Raw genomic sequence first — 22113 nt, 5'->3', positions numbered from 1 at the left:
AATAAGCTCATACAAATAAACAGTAATTTTTTTTTATAATTGCTTTCTTACTGGTTCAAGTTTAATAAAAGTAGAAGTACAATTATAATAACCTTAAAATAAAACTGGTTCTCAACTGGGGACAATTTTACCCACCCCTCTCTGCCCAGGGGACATCTGGCAATATTTGGAGACATTTTTAATTGTCAAGGCTGGGGGTGGAAGGTGCTAGTGGCATCCAGTGGGCAGAGGCCAGGGATGCTATTAAACGTCTTAAATTGCATAGGACTGCCCTCTCACAACAAAGAATAACCTGGTGCAAAATGTCAACAGTGTGAAGTTTGAGAAACCCTGCCATAAATATAGCATCTATACCCATAGAAGTTAAACCTGAAAATTTAGGAAAAAGGCAACAGAATTCAGTATACATTTGAACAGAATGTTCAAATGGAACAGAATATTCCAAAGTTAGGGATAAAACCAACTTAATTTTGGCCTTCATAGTATGGAATAAATGTCATATCATTTCTTGCCATCATAAGACTCTTGTTATACTAATTATGAGACTTATGGCCCTATTTCCTAAAATCTTTACACTCAGTACTTTGACTTGGTTCTTTATACTTGAAATAACTTTTATAGAACATACCAGTTGGCAAAATAAGCTACACATATCAAACAATTTAAAGTGGGAACTGGTAAATAACTGCTAAAATGCAGAAAATGGACAGTGTATACAGACTGATGTTTCTTTCTATTCAAATTTCCTGTCACCATCTGTGAAGGAAAAAACCACTCTAACAGACTTTGTGTGTTTAATTTTAACCCAGGGCAAATTTTTATGACTGAGTGATAAACCCACAAAACTGGAGTTCACATCGGAAGTCCTTACACTACTAACCATAATGATACCAGTGGGCATTATCATTTTTAAAAGCGCAAAAAAAATCAATGAGCAGATTGTCATTACAGAAACGCATTCTGCATCACACATATCACCCAAGAGATTGATATTTCATGCTTATAAAACTTAACATAAAATTAAATTGCAAATATTTTCTCACAATCTACTAAAAGTATGGCCTAAAGCAATACACTGCTAATATGAAGCATTTGTTCAGCTCTAGTGGACATATTTCTATATGATTTATGTAAAAGAAGACTTCATTTGCTTCTCATAGATTCAGTAATGAGGTTTCTTTCCTTATATTTAGCCTAGAAAGTATATGAACTTCTTTGAAATTAAGCCAGAAAATATAACATTGAATTATTAATAAATAATAGTAAAATTAATAAACCGAAGGTTTTCTCCTTGTGTGTATGACTGTGTTATTTCAAACGCCAGCCTTTCTTTCATTATCCAAATGCATAAAAAGCATCTAAACGTTCCATACAAAAAATACATTTCGTTCTTTCAGCACCAAACTGGTAGTAATAAATTTCAAGAAAAATAGGAATTTGTGATTTTCCCCCCTTATATCTAAAAAGATAAAAAATAATTTCAATACTTTTTTTAAAAGTTATGAATAGAGGCACCTGGGTGGCTCAGTCGGTTAAAGCGTCCAACTTCGGCTCAGGTCATGATCTCCTGGTTTGTGGGTTTGAGCCCCGCATCTGGCTCTGTGCTGACAGCTCAGAGCCTGGAGCCTGCTTCAAATTGTGTGTCTCCCTCTCTCTCTGCCCCTCCCCTGCTCACCTCTCTCTCTCTCTCTCTCTCTCTCTCTCTCTCTCTCTCTCTCTCAAAAATAAATGAACATAAAAAAATTAAAAAATAAATAAAAATAAAAAGTTACAAATAACAAAAAGGGGGTTGTGGAACCAATACTTTGTCTTAATCTATTGGTATGTGAATAGCACTGAGTCCATGAGGCAGAAAGATAAAACTGATTTCAGTATTATCAACCTGATACCCTGTGAAACTTACATATAGTTCTTTTTAGTTAGTGAAGAGTTTTCTCATTAGCATGTTTCATAATACACATAGAAGGAATTAATGTCTTTATTTGGAACTTAAATTACACATTCAGTTTTATGCTCAAATCTCTTTGACAACTTGAAAAATTACTAGATTTTATACCAAAATGTAATAGGCAATTCTTACCTTAAGCATTCAGCATCATTTTGAGGCTTTTCATTGATTTTTACTTTTTCTGCCTCTAGGTATTTGGTAGTACAAATGGCTTCATTCTTTTTATCTTCAAAAACTAAACAGTTAAGAAAATGCTTACAATCTTTAAAAAATAAACAGAAGAGCTACCTTCATTCATTCATAAGAACAATACTCTAATTTTCGGTGCTTCATATAAAATGTATGTACTAATGATTTTTATTTTTCTACTTTAACATAGCAACTAAAGCCACAAAAAAGATCTTAACAAAATTTATGACATTAAAAATACCAGATCTAACACTAATCATTTCAGTATTTTACCTATTCTTTTTTTATACCAATAATAATACTATATCCCAATAAATTAGTACAATCTGAAAGAATATTATGACCCTGTTATGTGTATATAACTATATTAATCAGCAAAATAAACTAGCTCATAAAGATAATACCTTTAAGTTTTCTCTGCAGAGTAAATAATTCTTGTATTAATTCATCCTTTTGTTTTTGAAGTTCACTTAACTGGCCACTATTGTGTTCCATTGTCTTCATTTCTAGAAACAAATAGACAAATAAAAATCACATTTTAACTATTTAGGCTTTGCCTTAAATACGTCAGCAGGTATTAACATTGTGTGTGCGCGCACACACACGTGTGTGTGTGTGGGGGGGGCGTGTGTAGTAATAATAATAATTCAAGCATTATATGGTCAATTCTAGGCCCCAAAAGGCTTCCTCTGGCCATCTAGATACTGTTTCTAGTAAACTGACCAGGATTCATTAAGCAACAACCAGGTACAAAAGAATTCGTTGGTGGTTGGACCACCAAGAGATAATTCCAAAGAATGTAATATCACTAAGTAAAACAAGATTCCAAATAGGATAGTAAGAAAACTCTACCCTTCATAACTAAAGCATATTTAAAATAGCATTCCCCAGTACTCACTATATGGCTATAAACCTCCATAGTATTGGTAATACTATTTTTTCTACCTAGAATGCCTTTCCTCTCTTTATTCCCACAGTAAATTCCAATTCATTCTTTAAGATTCACCTAATTTTTCAAAAGGTAAACAATAAATCAGGACACAAAATTTCTAGCACACGACACTAAATTAGTAGCCAACTTCCCTAATGTACTAAGAGCTCATATAAATCAGAACAAAAGTGCAGAAAATGAACAAAGAATATGAGCAGACTGTTCACAGGACAATAAAAATATAAGCAGTCAATAAATTCAGAGAAAGAAATTCAACATCATGCAAAAATCAAGGAAATGCTAATTAAACCAACACATAAAATAATATTTTTACCTGTCAGATTGGCAAAGATTAAGGTCAGCGATAATGCCCAGACTGGTAACGGTATAGGATAATAATATAGGAAAACAGGCACTCACTTATAGACTTGGTAGGAAAATTAATTAATTCCGTGCTTTAAGGAGTATAATTTGGCTTGAGTCCCTTAATATTTTCTTCTGATCTAGCAGTTTCTTCAGTAGATTTTGCCACACAAATATAGTCACAGAAGTATAGGGAGATATATACTCAGATAGTGAGAGGCCCTTATTGATGGTCATGTTGGTTGTTTCTTGATTTTTATTTTTATTTTGTTTTGTTTTCTTCTGAAATCACCACCAGTCCTTCTACCTGTGCACTTTCATATCTTCTCTGGGAACTGAGAAGTGCACACTGACAATGCGGAGACTGCTTGGGATTCTGTCTCTCTCTCTCTCTGTCCCTCCTGCACTCTGTCTCTCTGTCTCAATCAATCAATAAACGAACAAATGAACAAACAAACCTGAAAAAAAAAGAAGTTGAGTCTAATCCCCTCCACTTGAGTGTGGGCCGACCTCAGTGATCTGTTTTGAATAAACGGAATGAGGTAGAAGTGATGCTACCCAATTCCTGAGGCTAGATCATACGATGATAGAGCTTCTCTCTTGAATTTTCAACTCTACTTCTCCATGGGTTTTGATCCATCAGCATTTAATATATTCAAATATCTCCCGTCGCAAAAAAAACACTTCCCCAGTAAAAACCCTCCATTGACCTCATACCCCTCTGGGTTACTAAACTCTCTGTCTTCTCCAGAGAAACTTCGCTTCAAGGATTTGTGTGCGCTCATGATCGCCATTTCCTCTGCTGCCACTGCTCAACCCGTCTTACGACCTGGTTCTTTCTTTCTTTTTCTTTTTTTTTCTTTCCTTTTCTTTCTTTCTTTCCTTCTTTCTTCTTTCTTTCTTTTCTTTCTTTCTTTCTTTCTTTCTTTCTTTCTTTCTTTCTTTCTTTCTTTCTTTCTTTCCTTCCTTCCTTCCTTCCTTCCTTCTTTTCTTTCTTTCTTTCTTTCTTTTCTTTCTTTTTTCTTTCTTTCCTTCTTTCTTTCTCTTTTTCTTTCTCTCTTTCTTTCTTTTTCTTTCTTTTTCCTTCCTTCCTTCCTTCCTTCCTTCCTTCCTTCCTTCCTTCCTTCCTTCCTTCCTCTTTCTTTCTTTTTATGAAATTTATTGTCAAACTGGTTTCCATACAACACCCAGTGCTCATCCCGACAGGGTTTCTGCCCTTTCTTACTTCCTCCATCTGTTGCTTTCTCTAAAGCTCACCAGGGACCTCCTCTTGCTGCTTCTTAGTCCTTATGGGTGACAGTTTGGCAGCAAGTAATGTGGGTTGATCACTCCCTCAAACACTCCCTCCTGTAGGTGAATTCGTTGTCACACAGTAATGTTTCCTGCCTCCTTTTCCTTGCTTTGAAAATCCTGGGTTCTATTATTTTCTTTCAATACATTTTTCCTGGGTGACGCTCAAATTTAACAGTTCCAGCCAAACCTCTCTCAGCACTTTTGACTTATAGACACAACTTTTCAACATTTACACTCAGATCTGTCACTTGACTAATCTCTATCGGCCTCAGACTTCAGTCTGGACGTCACTTGCTCGGAGAGATCTTCCTCAACTCCTAGTTCACATTAAGTTCCCTTATTATATGTTCTCACACCATTTTGTACTTCTCCTTTTGAAGCAGTCATTAATTCATAATTATCTCTTTCATAGTGTTGGAGACAGAGCATTAAATAAAACAAAGTCCTGCCATTACAGAGTTTAAAGTCTCATGTAAAAATGTTAAAAAATACTTAGAGACAGGCTTTGTGAAAGTACAAAGACCAACAGCATTGGTCTTTGGTCCAGGTACCATGGAGGCAAATCTATTAAAATAAATTCATATTTCTGGAAGAAAGGATACAAAATACAGGGCTCCTACAGTGTTTGTGGTGTCAAGGACTTTTTTCTTCATCATTTTTATAGACGAATAATTTACAGAAAGTACATCCATTTACAGCATACAATTCTATGAGTTTTGGCTGTCACAATACACTCATGAAACCACCGCCACAATCAAGAAATTGTATATACACTTCCTATCAATTCCTAAAGCTTCCTCTGCTGCTTTGCAATTCATTCATTCTCACCCAGGCAACCACTGGTTGACTTGTCACATGCCTGCTTGTTGTCACACACAGTTTGCATTGTACGTAGTGTGTGTTCTTCCGTATCTAGCTTCTTTCACTAACAATATCATTTTGAGATGCATCCATGATGTCTATGAGCAGATTTGTTATTTTTTACATCACTGAGTATTCCTACGGCATGGATATACCAATTTTGTTTATCCATTTACCTCCTAATGGACATTTAAGTTATGTTAAGTTTTTGGCTATTGTGAATAAAGTTACTAAAAAGTTAGTGTGGACATATGTTTCAATTCGTTGGTGTATCTAGTTGTAGGATGACTGGGTCATACAGTAAATGTATGCTTAATGTTTTAAGAAACTGCAAAATAATTTTTCAAAGTGTGTACCATTTATTTCACATTCCCATCACTACTATACGAATTCCAGATGCTCCACATTCTTGCCAACACTTGATATGACCGGTCTTTTTAATTTTAATTAAATGAATGTACAGTGATATTGCATTGTGGTTAAAATTTGTATTTTCCTGAAGACTAAAGATATTGAATATCTTTCCATATGTCACTGGTCTCAGTGTATGCCCTTTTGTGAAGTTCAAATCTCTTCCCTCTTTCATAATCAGTTGTGTTACCTTATTAACTTGTATGGGTTCATTATATTCTAGATAACAGTACAATGGCAGATATACGTATTGCAAATATTTTATCCAAGCCTGTGGTTTGTCTTTTGATTTTCTTAATAGTGTTTTTTCAAATTTAAATCCAATGTAATTGTTTTTTTCTTTTATGGTTCACGTTTCTGTGTCTCATCTCATTGCCTATCCCAAGATGGCAAAGATTTCCTATTATGTTTTCTTCTAGAAGTTTCATAATTTTAGCTTTCATCTTTAGGTGTATGCCCATTCTGAGTTAATTTAATATGGCGTGAAGATTTAAGAATAATTGTTTCACAACGGATGTCAATAGTCTCAGCACCATTTACTGAAAAGACTGTCCTTTCTCCCTGGAATTGCCATGCTACCTTTGTTGACAATCAATTGACCCTCTATGCAGAAGGCTATTTCTGGACTCCTTCATTCCAGTGGTACATACGTGCCTATTTTCAAGCCAATGACACATTATCTTGGTTACTATACCTTTTTAGCAAAATTTGAAATCAGGGAGTATAGATCCCTAAATTTTGTTCTTTTAAAAAATTGTTTTGGCTATCCTAAGTAATTTGCATTTCCATATAAATATTAGAATCAGCATCCGAGGCATAATAAAATTTGATGGGATTTTTACTGAGATTCTCTTGAACCTATGATCAATTTGAAGAGAACTGTTCTATTAACAAAATTGAGTTTTCTAATCCATGAACATGATAGATGTATTTAGTTAGGTCTTCCTTAATTTCTATCAGCAGTGCTCTGTGGTTTACAGTGTAGAAATCCCTGATGTCTTTTGTTAAATTTGTTTCTATTTTGTTTTTTTGATTCTGTTTAAATGGTATTTTTATTCCACTTTTTAATTGTTTGCTGTTAGTATATAAAAATTTGGGGCGCCTGGGTGGCGCAGTCGGTTAAGCGTCCGACTTCAGCCAGGTCACGATCTCGCGGTCCGTGAGTTCGAGCCCCGCGTCGGGCTCTGGGCTGATGGCTCAGAGCCTGGAGCCTGTTTCCGATTGTGTGTCTCCCTCTCTCTCTGCCCCTCCCCCGTTCATGCTCTGTCTCTCTCTGTCCCAAAAATAAATAAACGTTGAAAAAAAATTAAAAAAAAATAAAAAATAAATAAATAAAATAAATAAAAATTCAAGTAATTTTAAAACATATACCTTGTAGTCTATAACCTTATTATATTAACTTACTAATTTTGGTAATTATTTTGTAAATTCCTTATAATTTTCTATATAATCATGTAACCTTAAATAGAGGCAATTTTATTTTTATACTTTCTGATCTTTATACCTTTCCTTCTTCTTGCCTCATTGAAATGGTTAAAATTATTAGGACATCCAGGGCCATATTGAATAGAAGTGATAAGAATGGGCATCCTCACTTTATTCTCAATCTTTGTGGAAAAGTATTTAATATGTCACCATTATGTATAATATTGGTGTTCAATATTTCATCATTAAGTGTAATAGTAGCTGTAGGCTTTTCATACAGGTTCTTTATTAGGTTGAGAAAGTTCCCTTCTATTCCTGGTTTTCTTAGAGTTATATAGGACTGTAATGATCCATTTACCAGTCTCCCTTTCCAGTCCTTTGCTATAGCTGTCACATATGCAAGTGACACACATGTATACAAATCGTCTCTACATACATTATAAATTCCACAAGATGATATATTATTTGCTTTAAGCAATCATATGCATTTTTTAAAATCAAGAGAAGAAAAGGTATTTATATTTATCTTTATATTTGCAATTTCTGATTATTTTAATTCATTATGATCTGAGTTTCTCTCTAGTGTCATTTTTGCTTCTACTTAGAGGACTTCCTTTAGCATATCTTGTTGAATCATGATGGCATTGGATTCCCTTAATTTTTATTTATCTGAAAATGTCTTTATTGTAACTTCACTTTTGAAGGATATTTTCACTGGATAGAGAAAATTTTCTTTCAATATATTCAAGATGTTATTCCACTGTCTGCTTGACTTCATCATTTCTACTGACAGGTACATAGTCATTAGATTTATTGTTCTCTGTTTTCAAGATTTTCTCTTTATCTTTGGCTTTTCAACTGCTTGACTATTATTATGTGACTAGGCCTGGATTTCTTTGAATTTATCCAGTTTGGGTTTGCTATTTTCTCGAATATGTAAATTACTGTCTGTTAGAAAATTTAAGAAATTTTCTGCCATGATTTCTTCAAATATATTTTCTGCTAATTCTCTCTCTTCTCCTTCAGAGACTCCAATTACATGAATGTTAGACCTTTTAAAACTGTCCCACAAGTCCCTAAGTTTCTATTTTTTTTGTTTCATTTTAATTTTTCTTTGCTTTTCCAGATTGGACAATTTCTATCAATCTATCTTCATGTTCACTGGTTCTTCTATAAGCTCCATTCTGCTATTAAGCTCATTTAGAGACATTTTTTTAGGTAATATTATCCTCATTTTATCATTTTTATTTTCTATTTTTATTTTTTAAATTAATTTATTGAAATTCAAGTTAGCTAACATGCCATGTAGTATTGGTTTCAGGGGTAGAACCTGTGATTCATCATTTACATTTAACACCCAGTGCTCATCCCAACAAGTGCCCTCCTTCATGCCCATCACCCATTTAGCTCATCCACCCACCCACCTCCCTCCAGCAACCCTCAGTTTGTTCTGTGTATTTAAGACTCTGTTATGGTTTGCCTCCCTCTTTCTTTTTTTTCCCAAGTTTATTTATTTATCCTGAGGGGGGAGGGGCAGAGACAAAAGGGAAAGACAGAGAATCCTAGGCAGGCTTTGCACTGCCTGCACAGAGCCCAGCACAGGGCTCTAACCACAAACCCTGAGATCATGAACTGAGCCAAAATCAAGAGTCAGATGCTTAACCAACTGAGTCTCCCAGGCGCCCCCTTCCTCACTATTTTTATCTTATTTTTCTTTTCTCTCTCCTATGTTCACCTGTTTCTGTTTCTTAAATTCCACATATGAGTGCAATCATATGATGTTTGTCTTTCTCTGACTTAATTTCACTTAGCATAATTCGTTCTAGTTCCATCCATGCTGTTGAAAATGGCAAGATTTCATTTTTTTTATATATGAGTAATATTCCATTGTACATATATACCATGTCTTCTTTATTGATTCATCAGTCAATGTATATTTGAGCTCTTCACATAATTTGGCTATTGTTGATACTGCTGCTATAAATATTGGGGTGCATGTGCCCTTTCGAATCAGCACTTTTGTATCCATTGTATACCTCGTAGTGCAATTGCTGTGTCATAGGGTATTTCTATGTTTAACTTTTTGAGGAACATTCATAATGTTTTCCAGAGTGCTGCACCACTTTGCATTCCCACCAACAGTGTAAAAATGTTCCCCTTTCTCTGCATCCTCGCCAACGTCTGTTGTTTCCTGAGTTCCTGATTTGAGCCATTCTGACAGGTGTGAGGTGGTATCTCATTGTGATTTTGATTTGTATTTCCCTGATGATGAGTGATGTTGAGCACCTTTTCATGTGTCTGTTAGCTATCTGGATGTCTTCTTTGGCAAAGTGTCTATTCATGTCATCTGTCTATTTCTTTACTGGATTATTTGTTCTTTGGGTGTTGAGTTTGATACGTTCTTTATAGATTTTGGATACTAACCCTTTACCCAATATGTGATTTGCAAATATCTCCTCCCATTCTGTCAGTTGCATGTTAGTTTTGTTGATTGTTTTCTTCACTCTGCATAAGCTTTTAATATTGAGGAGGTCTCAATAGCTCAGTTTTGCTTCTTGAGACATGACTAGTAAAAAGTTACTGTGCCAAGGTCAGAGAGGTTGCTGCCTGTTTTCTCCTGCATGATTTTGATGATTTCCGGTCTTACAGTTAGGTCTTTTATCCATTTTTAATTTATTTTTGTGTATGGTGTAAAAAAGTTGTCTAGTTTCATTATTCTGCATGTCACTGTCCAGTTTTCCCAGCATAATTTGCTGAAGAGACCATCTTTTTTCCATTGGCTGTCTTTCCTGCTTTGTCAAAGATTAGTTGGCCATACATTTATGGGTCTATTTCTGGGTTCTCTCTTCTGTTCTATTGATTTATTTGTCTGTTCTTGTGCCAGTACCATACTATCTTGATGATTACAGCTTTGTAATACAGCTTGACGTCTGGAATTGTGATGCGTCCAGCTTTGGTTTTCTTTTTCAACAATACTCTGACTATTCAGGTCTTTTCTGGTTCCATACAAATTTTAGAATTGTTTGTTCTAGTTCTGTGAAGAATTCTGGTGTTATTTTGATAGGGATTGCACTGAATGTATAGATTACTTTGGATAGTATAGACATTTTACCAATACTTGTTCTTCTAATCCATGAGTATGTAATGTTTTTCTACTTCTTTGTGTCTTCTTCAATTTCTTTCATAAGCTTTCTATAGTTTTCAGCATACAAATCTTTTACCTCTTTGAATAGGTTTATTCCTAGTTATCTTATGGTTTTAGTGCAATTGTAAATGGGATCGATTCCTTAATTTCTGTTTCTGCTGCTTCATTATTGGTATATAGAAATGCAACCAATTTCTGTACATTAATTTTGTATCCTAAGACTTTGGTGAATTCATGTAACAGTTCTAGCAGTTTTTTGGTGGAGCCTTTTGGGTTTCCCATGTAGAGTATCATGTCATCTGCAAAGAGTGAAAGTTTGACTTCTTCTTTGCCAATTTGTATGTCTTTTATTTCTTTTTGTGGTCTGACTGCTGAGGCTAGGACTGCTAGTACTATGTTGAAAAAGACTGGTGAGAGTGGACATCCTTGTTGTGTTCCTGACCTCAGGGGGAAAGCTCTCAGTCTTCTCCACTGAGGATGATATTAGCTGTGGGTCTTTCATATATGCATGTTTCTTCTATCCTTTCTTGAAGTTTTTTATCAAGAAAGGATGCTGTATTTTGTCAAATGTTTTTTCTGCATCTATTGAGAGGTTCCTATGGTTCTTATCCTTTCTTATTAACGTAGTACATCATGTTGATTGATTTGTGAATATTGAATGAGCTCTGCAGCCCAGGAATGAATCCCACTTGATCATGGTGAATAATTCTTTTAATGCACTGTGGAATTTGATTTGCTGGTATCTTGTTGAGAATTTTTTCATACAGATTCATCAGGGATATTGGCCTGTAATTCTCTTTTTAGTGGAGTCTTTTTTTTTAATTTAAAAAAAAATTTTTTTTTTCAACGTTTATTTATTTTTGGGACAGAGAGAGACAGAGCATGAACGGGGGAGGGGCAGAGAGAGAGGGAGACACAGAATTGGAAACAGGCTCCAGGCTCTGAGCCATCAGCCCAGAGCCCGACGCGGGGTTCGAACTCCCGGACCGCGAGATGGTGACCTGGCTGAAGTCGGACGCTTAACCGACTGCGCCACCCAGGCGCCCCTTTTTTTTTTTTTTAATTTTTTTTTCAACGTTTATTTATTTTTGGGACAGAGAGAGACAGAGCATGAACGGGGGAGGGGCAGAAAGAGAGGGAGACACAGAATCGGAAACAGGCTCCAGGCTCTGAGCCATCAGCCCAGAGCCCGACGCGGGGCTTGAACTCACGGACCGCGAGATCGAGTGGAGTCTTTATCTAGTTTTGGAATCGAGGAAAAGCTGGCTTTATAGAATCAGTTTGGAAACTTTCTTTCCATTTCTTTTTTCTTTTCTTTTCTTTCTTTTTTTTTTTTTTTTTTTTTTTTTTTTTTTTGGAACAGTTTGAGAAGAATAGGTATTAACTCTTCTTTAAATGTCCGGTAAAATTCCCCTGGGAAGCCATCTGGCCCAGGACTCTTGTTTGTTGGGAGATCTTTGAATTTTGATTGAATTTCTTTGTTGGGTATGGGTCTGTTCAAATTTTCCATTTCTTCCTGTTTGTTTTAGTAGTTTGTATGTTTCTAGGAATGTGTCCATTTCTTCCAGATTGCCCAGTTTGTTTGCATATAATTTTTCACAGTATTCTCTTAAAATTGTGTTTCTGTGGTGTTGGTTGTGATCTCTCCTCTTTCAGTCATGATTTTATCTATTTAGGTCCTTGCTTTTTGATAAGTCTGGCTAGGGGTTTATGAATTTTGTTTATTTTTCAAAGAACCAGCTCATAGTTTCATGACCTGTTTTGCTAGTTGTTTTTGTTTGTTTCTATCATTTATTTCTGCTCTAATCCTTATCCCCCCCCCCTTTTTTTTTTTTTTGCTGTATTTAGGCTTTATGTGCTGTTCCTTTCTGAGCTCCTGTAGGTGTAAGGTTAGATTTTGTATTTGGGACCTTTCTTGCTTCTTGAGATAGGCCTGAATTGCAATATACTTTCCTCTGAGGACTGTCTTTGCTGCATCCCAAAGTGTTTAAACTGTCATTTTTTCATTTTCATTTGCTTCCAGGTATTTTTTTTTTTTAATTTCTTTAACTTCCTGGTTAACACCTTCATTCTTTAGTAGGATGTTCTTTAACCTCTGTGTATTTGAGGGCTTTCTAAATTATTTCTTGTGGTTGATTTCAAGTTTCATAGTGTTGTGATCTGAAAATATGCATAGTGTTATCTCAATCTTTTAGTACCTGTTGAGGGCTGATTTGTGATCCAGTATGTGATCTATTTTGGAGAATGTTCCATGGGCACTCAAGAAGAATGTGTATTCTGCTGCTTTAGAATGAAATGGTTTGAATACCTGTTAAGTCAATTTGGTCTGGTGTGTCATTCAAAGTCATTGTTTTGCTTGGATGATCGGTCCATTGTTGTAAATGGGACATTAAAGTCTCCTACTATTATGGTATTATTATCAATGCCCTTATGTTTGTTGTTAAGTGATTTATGTATTTGGGTTCTCTAAGTTGGAGGCATAAATACTTAAAATTGTGAGATCTTCTTGATGGATAGATGCCTTAATTATATAATGCCCTTCTTCATCTTTTGTTACAGTCTTTAATATATAGTTGACGGGTAGATGTTTTTCCATTCCTTCACTTTCCATCTGCACATGTCTTTAGGTCTAAAATGAATCTCTTGTAGGCAGCATATAGATGGATCTTATTTATTGTTTGTTTGTTTGTTTTTGTTTTTTTACATTCTGATATCCTATGTCTTTTCACTGCAGCATTTAGTCTATTTATATTCAGAGTGATAATGAAAGATAAGAATTTAGTGCCATTGTGTTACCTGTAGAGTTGGTGTTTCTGGTGATGTTCTCTGGTCCTTTGAAGTATCTGTTGCTTTGGTCTTCTTTTTTTTCTCCACTCAAAGAGTCCCCCCAAAATTTCTTGTAGGGCTGGTTTAGTGGTCATGAACTCCTTTAGTTTTTGTTTGTTTGGGAAACTCTTTATCTCTCCTTCTATTCTGAATGACAGCCTTGCTGAATTAAGAATTCTTGGCTGCGTATTTTCCTAACTTAGCACATTTAATGTTTCCTGCCACTCCCTTCTGGCCTGACAAGTTTCAGTGGTCTGCTAACTTCATGGGTCTACCCTTGTAGGTTAAGGACCTTTTGTCCTTAGCTGCTTTCAGACTTCTCTCTTTATCTTTGTATTTTGCAAGTTTCACTATGATATATCATGGTGTTGACTTGTTTTTGTTGGTTTTGGGGGTAGTTCTCTGCGCCTCTTGGACCTGAATACCTGTTTCCTCCCCCAGATTAGGAAAGTTCTCAGCTATAATTTGTTCAAATAAACCTTATGCCTTTTACCACGATTCCTCTTTTGGGATTCCTATGATATGGATATTGTTTAATTTTATGGAATCACTAAGTTCTCTAAATCACCCCTCATGGTAATAGTTTCCTTTCCCTTTTCTTTTTAGCTCCATTATTTTCCACAATTTTATCTTCTGTATCACTTATTCTCTGCTGTTTCTTCAACCCTCATTGTGACTGTATCCAGTTGGTTTTGCATCTCAGTTATAGCATTTCTGATTTCAGCTATTAGGTCTGTGATCTCTGCAGCAAGGGTTTCTCTGGTGTCTTCTATGTTTTTTTTTCTCAAGCCCAGCTAGTAGTTATGAGTATTGTTCTAAATTCTTGTTCAGATATATTGCTTATGTCTGTTCTGAGCAAGTCTCTCGCTGTAATTTCTTCTTGACCTTTCTTTTGGGGAGACTTCTTCTGTCTTGTCATTTGGCTACGTTTCTGTCTTCTACATGTTTTAAATGCTTGTTGTATTTCCTGAACCTGAGAGGAATGCTATATTCAAAAGGGCTCATACACTTCAGAACCTGGCACTTCAGGAAGTGTTTCTGATGTAAGCTGTGTGCACTGTGCTGTTGTGCTTTGCCTGGTTTTTCCCACTGGCCAGTACTCCACAGAGTTCTTCCTTACTTGCTGTGTGGGGTGTTTGGACCTTTAGGTGAGCTTTGATTTGGTCATTAAAATGTGCTTTAATTTGTTTGGAAAAAAAAACAGAAAGAAAACCCTGATCCCCAAAAAAGATAAAAGGAAAGGGAACAACAACAACAAAACGTAAAAACAACAACAACAACAACAACAACAACAACAACAACAAACTATAAGGCTGATTCCAAAGAAAAAGAAGGGGGGGGGGGTAAGAAAAGAAGAAAAGAAAAAAAGAAAGAAAAAAAAAGCTTGATCCTAAAAAAAGAGAAGGAAATTTAAAAAACAAACAAGACACATGAACCTGATTCCAAATGAAAACAAAAGAAGAAAGAATAAAAGTAAGTCTGATCCTGTTTCCACCAGAACTGCAGATGCTGTTTTGAAGCATTCGATTTTCAGTATACTTGGTTCACACAGGGTGCTGGCTGCTCTGGTCTTCTGGAAGAGAAGCCTGCTGCATTGGCTCAGCATCAGTCTTACCTCAGTGAATAAGTGGTTGCCAGGCATAGGGGGATAGGGTTTGGTGTAAGTGGGTCCCACCTCCACTGGGGGCCACTGTGTTGCACTCTGAAGTCCCATCTTGTTGATAATGGGGGTGGGGGGAATGGCACCACCTCAATCTCTCATCCCTTGGCTGGAGATGTCACACCCCCTACTGTTCAGGTAGCCCTCACAGAATTGTGAGGGCAGTCGACTCACCCTGCACCACAACTCTCCTGCATCTTTTCTTTGGTGTGAGGCTGGGATTCAAAACTCAAGTCTTAAAGTCCCTGGCTCTTCAGACCCAGCCCCCTTCTCTAGAATAGAGTTTCTCCACACTCTGAAGTTCTTTGCCCCTGAAAATCAAGCCCACACCTGTGCAATCTATGGAATCTATGGTATAGCACTGCTAAAAGCAGCAAAGGTTGTATTCCCTCTGGGTGCACCTCTGCCCCCTACTGTTAAAAGGCCTTTTGCTGGCAGTTTCAGGGTCTTTTGTCCTTGGGGAGGCAATATACCCTCTTCCAAAAGTACTCCAGGAAGGGAAAGTTCTCTCTTAATGCACCCCAGAGATCTCTACACCATGCTTTGCAGTCTGGGGCCGGCTCCCTCCCCGCAGGAGCTTGCACCACAGCTCCACTCTGGAGAAAGGCACTTCCAAAGCCTCAGAGTTTGAGCTCTGAAGACCGTTTGCAAAAAGAACCCTGCAACACTCAGTACTTCTCACTCCCCAGTCTGTTGTCCACAGAGGTTTTCCTCTTGTGCAAACTGATGCCGCACTCCCTTAACCCCTCTTAGTCTCCCTTTTGTCTCTCCATGAAAAGGGTTCAGGACTGCTGTTTTCCTCTCCCCTCAATTCACTTCTATGTACCTCGCAACTACCACACTGTCTCCCTCCAACCTTGGAGATCCTTCTGCCAGTCTGCAGATCGACTTCCTGGGTGTTCTAAGTGATCTGACCTCAACACAGCTGAATTTGAGGGACTAGGAAAGTCCAGGGTCCCCCTACTTCTCCACCATCTTAACTCCTCATTTATCAGTGACATTTTTATTTCAGATAATGTATTGTGACATTCTAAAATGTTCTTTTTTTTACATTTTCTATTTCTCCACTGAGATTACCTGTCTTTTCATCTATTGCAAGTGCATTTTCCTTTATTCATTGAGCACAGCTCAATAATAGCTGCTATAAAATATTTGATAATTCCAATATCTAGATCACTGTGAGTTTGGCATCTCATGGTTTTCTTCTGATACTAGGTCACATTTCACTGATTCTTCAGAGGTCGAGTGATTTTGGATTGCATCCTGAACATTGTGAATATCATATTGTGGAGACTTCTGATTTGTTTTGATAATAGCCATCCTAATAGGCGTGAAGTGGTATCTCATTATGGTTTTGATTTCCATTTCTCTAATGACTAGTCATGTTGAGCATCTTCTCATGTGCGTACTGGCCATATCTTTGGAGAAATGTTTATTCAAGTCCTTTGCCCATTTTTTAATTGAGTTATTTTCCTAGTGTTGAGCTGTAGTTCTTCATATATTCTGGACACTAGGGGCACCTGGCAGACTCGGTTGATACAGCATGTAACTCTTGATCTCGGGGTCAGGAGTTTGAGCCTCACATTGGGTGCAGAGACTACTTAAAAATATTCTGGATATTAATCCCTTATCAAAGATAGGATTTGCAAATACTTTCTTCCATAAGGAAACACAACCCATTATTTCTGAGAGTTTTGTTTTTATTCTCTTGATAGTGTCTTCTGATATACAAAAGATCTTTATTTTAATGAAATACAACCTAAGTATTTTTTTCTTTTGTTGCCTGTATTTTTGGTATCCAAGAAATCATCTCCAATTCCAATATGACGAAGTGTTTCCTATATGATTTCTTCTAAAAGGTTTATTGTTTTACTTCCTAAGCTTAAGACTCTGGTCCATTTTAGCTAATTTTTGTATATTGTGTAAGGGAAGGGCCTAACTTCATCTTTTGCATGTGGTATCTAGTTTTCCCTGTACCATTTCTTGAAAAGACTGTACTTTTCCATTGAATAGTCTTGGCACTCTTATTAAAAGTAATTTCACCACATACATGAGGGTTTATATTTGAGTTCTCTATTCTATCCCGTTTTTCTATATGTCTGTCCTTATTCTAGTACCACCGTTTTGATTACTGCAGCACTTTAGTAAGTTTTGAAATCAGAAAGTGTGAATCCTCCAACTTTATTCTTCATTTTTATTTTTCAAGACAGTTTTGGCTTTTTGGGATTCTTTAGGAATCTATATGAATTTTACAATGGGTTTTTCTATTCACGAAAATAATGCTGTTGGAATTTTGCTAGGGATTACATTGAATCTATAGATCAGTTTGGGTAACAATGTCATTTAACAATGTTAAGTTTTCCAATCCATGATATGGGATGTCTTTCCATTTACTTAGGACTTAATTCCTTTGAGCAAAGTTTTATATGGTTTTCAGCGCACAAGACTTTCACCTCTTTGGTTAAATTTCACCTCCTAAGTATTTATTCTTTTGGATTTATTATAAATGGAATTTAAAAAAATTTTCATTTTTGGATCATTTTTTGCTCATACATAGAAATGCAACTTACTTTTCTGTGTTGATTTTGCATACTTCAACTTTGCTGTATTTATTTATTAGCTCTAGCAGGTTTTTTTTGTGTGTGTGTGGTATCCCTAGTTGTTCTATATATACGAGCATATCATCTGGGCACAGACAACATTTTACTTCTTGCTTTCCAATTTGGATGCCTTTCATTTCCTTTTCTTGCCTAGTTGATTTGGCTAAAATTTCTAATATTATGTTGAATAGAACTGGCGATATCCATTACTTCTCACAGAAAGTTAGAGTATGTATCTATTTAACTTTATATTCTACACTTGTAGTTATTGAATAGTACACATCAATATCACATAAGGGACTTATAAAAAAGTTATGTTCCCTATCCTCTCCCACAAAGATTCTGATTCAATAGGTCTGGGATGAGATTCAAACATTTAATATTTTTTAAAGCTTCCCAGATGTGTGCCTCTGTCCTATATTCTCTACCCAAAGTAATTCATCTCTGAGAACCTTATTTCCTTCATCTATAAAATGAGATTAAAAAGTATAATCACCACATTTTCTGAGGGCTTAACTATGTGCCAGGCAGCATTCTATGTGCTTCAGTATTATTTCATTGAATTCTCACAACAATCTTTGTTAAGGTCATTACTACTAACCCCCATCTTTACAGATGAGGAGGCTGAGCCAAAGAAATGTTAAATATGTTGCCCCAAATCACACAATTATTAAATGGTGAAATTAAGATTTAAATTAAATCAACATGACATTAGCATTTATAATCTTTAGGATGATGATGATTGTTATATAGTATAAACCCAATAAATAGTAATTAAAATAATAGTTGTCACATGCAAAGAAAATAATAAATTATTCATACTGATAGCTCCAAGTCAATAAAAAAGTTAAATGTGTTTATTATTCTCCACCTACTAAAGCCATCAAAGTAAGAGTACATTTTAGAAAGGCTTCCATTAAAAACTAATTTCCCATTGAATATCATTTATATTTTCATTCTCTACTTCCTCAATTCCCATTGACTCCAATCTCTTACTACCAGTCTTCCTCTACTGCTCTACTCCACGATACTGCTCTTGACATCTGATCGTCAGATTAACATCCTATTTTGATTTCCACTAATTTGAGGAAAACATTTTTTGCTTTTGGTTTCCAACATATTACTCTCTGCTGGTTCTCCTCTTGCCGTCTTTGACTACTCTGTCTCATTCTTCTTTCTTTTCCTAAATGTTATGCTTTCCCAGTTTCTGGCTTTGGTCTTCACTCCTCATCTATGTTCTCTCTACATACTTTCTCTGAATGAGGTCACAAACTCCTCTGGATTCAGTCCCAAGCCTAATACTCTAGCTCTGATCTTTTACTAGCTTCACAACCAAATTTTCCCTTGCCACTTGGGCATCTCCCCCTGTATATTTCATAGATATCTCCAACTAAAAATGCCTGAAACAAAACTCAATCTTTTTGTCCAGAAAAGGCTATAGTTCCAACAGGCTTCTTTCTCTACCTCTGCTCTTCCTCCTGGTACCATATTGTACCCAATCTCTGAAGTTTGAAAACTATGATTCATCCCTGACTTCCTCTATTCTATTCACATTTATCAGTGATAAAGTCCTGTCATTATTCCTACACATCTCTTTAATTCACACTCTCTTCTCCTTGGCAATGACTTTAGCTCAGAATCTTATCACAGATTGCAATAACCATATAATGTTCCTGAAATGAAATTCTCCCCACTCCACTGTGTAACCTTGTTTCCTAGTTTAAATTGTACTGATGGTAAATGAGGATCACTGCACCAGTCCTATCCCTATTATAGCGTCTATCACATTGTACTATAAATATCTGCTTCCATATTTGATTGTTCCACTTTTTAGTTTTATATCCTGATGACCTAGAACAGTGCCTATCACGCAACAGAGAGTAAATAGATATTTGCTTCTTGAACGAATGCCTAAATGCTCTCGTCACACTTACTTCTAAAGAACGTGGGACTGCGCAATAAAAGATACACTTTCATTAGGAGAATTAAGAAAAAGGTGAAGGAACAGCTATGATATAACCCAAATTGCTTGTGAAAAAGTTAAATTTCTAGAAAATCCGTTGATTCAAAATAACTTAGTTTCGTTAGTGGCAGATAGATAAATGAGGTGGTACTTTGTACTCATACCTCTTTTCAAAATGTTTGCCTGGTTTTCTAAGTCAGATATTTCAATCTGGACATTTTCTTTTATCAACAGCTCTCTTTTCTTTGTTACTTCATACTCATTATTGAAGTCTGTAATTTCCTTAATAAATTTTTCCTCCTCTTCTATCACTTTTTTCTTTGTAGCCTCCTACAAAACAGAAACAAAAGACCAAATATAGATGTTAATTTGTAACAATATTTTCTTTAGTGATTTACAGTGCAGTCATTTGGAATTATTAACAACAAAAATATATAATTGTATATCCTGGTATTATTACAAAGTGCTTTACTCCTCTAGCAATATTAATAAGAGCTGAAGCTATTACATAATGACAACCAACTATTCCCATGTGGAAGTTTTATCCTTAATGTTTTGGGAGTATTACTGATGTAGAAATTCTACTATTTATCTTTGTATCTGTGTTTGTGTATTAAGCTTAGAGCCGTATGTGCCATTCTGTCACTGCAATGTGAAATTGGGTAAAATAACTAAATGTCCAAACTTGAAAATAAAAATCTATACTCAAAGGAATAACCGCTAAAGAAAAAAGACAAATAAACAAACAAGGAAATCCAAAGAACCCTTTTAAAATATAGGTAAAGAAGGTAAAATTCTATATTTATTTCCAATTCAGTTCTATGAAATAGCTTACATTCTATGAAACATCAACATAAAGAAGAAGTAAGAATTTCCAAGAACTCTGGGCAATGCTAGAACCTAAATATTATTGTATTTTTCTATTTTTTCAAAGAAATGTCCACTGATTGTGAACTGCATTGAGAAACTGGCCATATCATATGTAACCACCAAGTCTGTTGATTCTGAAATCAGATAAATATTTTTAGTATTTCTAAATATATTTTCTTTTGAAATGTCAATTAACTATAAGTCACATTCCTAAACTGGCCCTGTCATTTAAAACTACTGAGTCTATTGGTTCTGACTTAAGATAAAAAGATAAAAACTATCTTTTCACCAACATCCGTAATATGACTAAAGTGTGAACCTCTCTGTCTTTCAAAAGCATTAAAACCAAGGTCTCAAAGCCTGAGCAATTCAAATCAGTTTCACCATTTTTTAAATGCTTATTATAATTGCAAATAATATCTATATTGCATCCCTGCCAATAGAACTCTTTCAAACTGTATTACTCTACCAACTGGTTTTAAATAGCACTTAATACTTTCCATATCTGAACAGGACTATCTGCCAATATGCGTACAGATAATTTTCTAAAAGTACACCTAAGTATATTTAAATACTTTTCAATACAGTTAGTGAAATAGACATTTCTTAGCGGCTGAAGGCTTACAAAGGTTTGGAGAAGCATATTCCTCTGGTTTATAATTTCACTATACTGTCTTTCTAAGGCATTTTCATGAATCTTCCAAAGCTGTAAGAGGAAAGTGTTTTCAGAAAATTGCTGAACCTTTAAAATGAAAAAACAGAAATCAGAATGAAACAATTAGTCAGACATTTTAGGTGCCTTAGTTAATAGAACAGATCTGTATAGTGTAAGATATTTTCTGTATTAAACTTAAATACAAAATAAAATTCACATTAAACATCGTATTTTATAGGTACTGTTACATATTTTTTATAAGTGTTCTATAATTACAAGTTTTATAATCTTTCCCCCCAATTAGACTATAGGCCCCTCAAGGGCAGAGAACATGTTTTCTTTTTTCTTTCCAATACCTAGCACATTTCTTAGCTTAGGTACCAAAGTTTTTTGACTACACACACTGAAATCTGTTGCAAGACAGCTTGTGTTAAAGAACAAGTTTCTATTCTCATCATTTATAAGGAAGATATGGATGAATTAAACATGTATACAGTATGACTAATAAAATGAGATAAAATCTACAAACCACAGGCAAAAACCTAGTCCCATGACTACAGTTATACTAAAAAAATACAAATCTGCTAAAGCCTTCAAATGCTTTTGTGAAATCATTTTTTATTTTAGTACCTCATTTGGTTCTAGTTAGCAAAAGACATAATAACATTAATATTAGATATGTAACTATTATTTCATTTGAGCCATAAAGAATAGCATCTCCTGAGACCATGAATATTGAAGTGAAAGTCAGGAAGTTTTAATATATAAAAGCTAAAAATGATGCCAGACTGGAAATAATCTTTCCTCTATATTCAGTACTGGCCTTCATAAGAAAGCATCACTTTTAGTTTGGGGCTGTTCCCATCTCCACAGTGAAAAGAAAAAGGAAATAAATTCAATTTAAATTGCAGAAAGCAAGATTTACGGTAGCCATAAGAATTTCCTGAAGGTGAGAGACAGGGTGTGAAATCTC

General features: G+C 35.4%; 1 protein-coding gene across 6 annotated transcripts in view; it reads right to left on the bottom strand.

Moving 5' to 3' along the window:
* The window catches only part of CCDC172 (coiled-coil domain containing 172), a 69279-nt gene that overhangs the window by 22965 nt on the left and 24201 nt on the right, over window positions 1-22113 (bottom strand). For all 6 annotated transcript variants that reach the window (XM_003994438.6, XM_045040728.1, XR_006587346.1 and 3 more), the window contains exons 4-7: window positions 21111-21227; window positions 19780-19945; window positions 2542-2643; window positions 2081-2183 (exon numbers count right to left, since the gene is read on the bottom strand). In XM_003994438.6, coding sequence (XP_003994487.4) covers window positions 2081-2183; window positions 2542-2643; window positions 19780-19945; window positions 21111-21227 — 488 coding nt within the window. The remainder of the gene's footprint in view (window positions 1-2080; window positions 2184-2541; window positions 2644-19779; window positions 19946-21110; window positions 21228-22113) is intronic.

This window comes from Felis catus, chromosome D2 (assembly GCF_018350175.1).
Source record: "Felis catus isolate Fca126 chromosome D2, F.catus_Fca126_mat1.0, whole genome shotgun sequence".
NCBI classification, from domain to species: Eukaryota; Metazoa; Chordata; class Mammalia; order Carnivora; family Felidae; genus Felis; species Felis catus.
The sequence above is the reverse complement of the archived record's forward strand: the minus strand, read 5'-3'. Positions and strand labels throughout refer to the sequence as shown.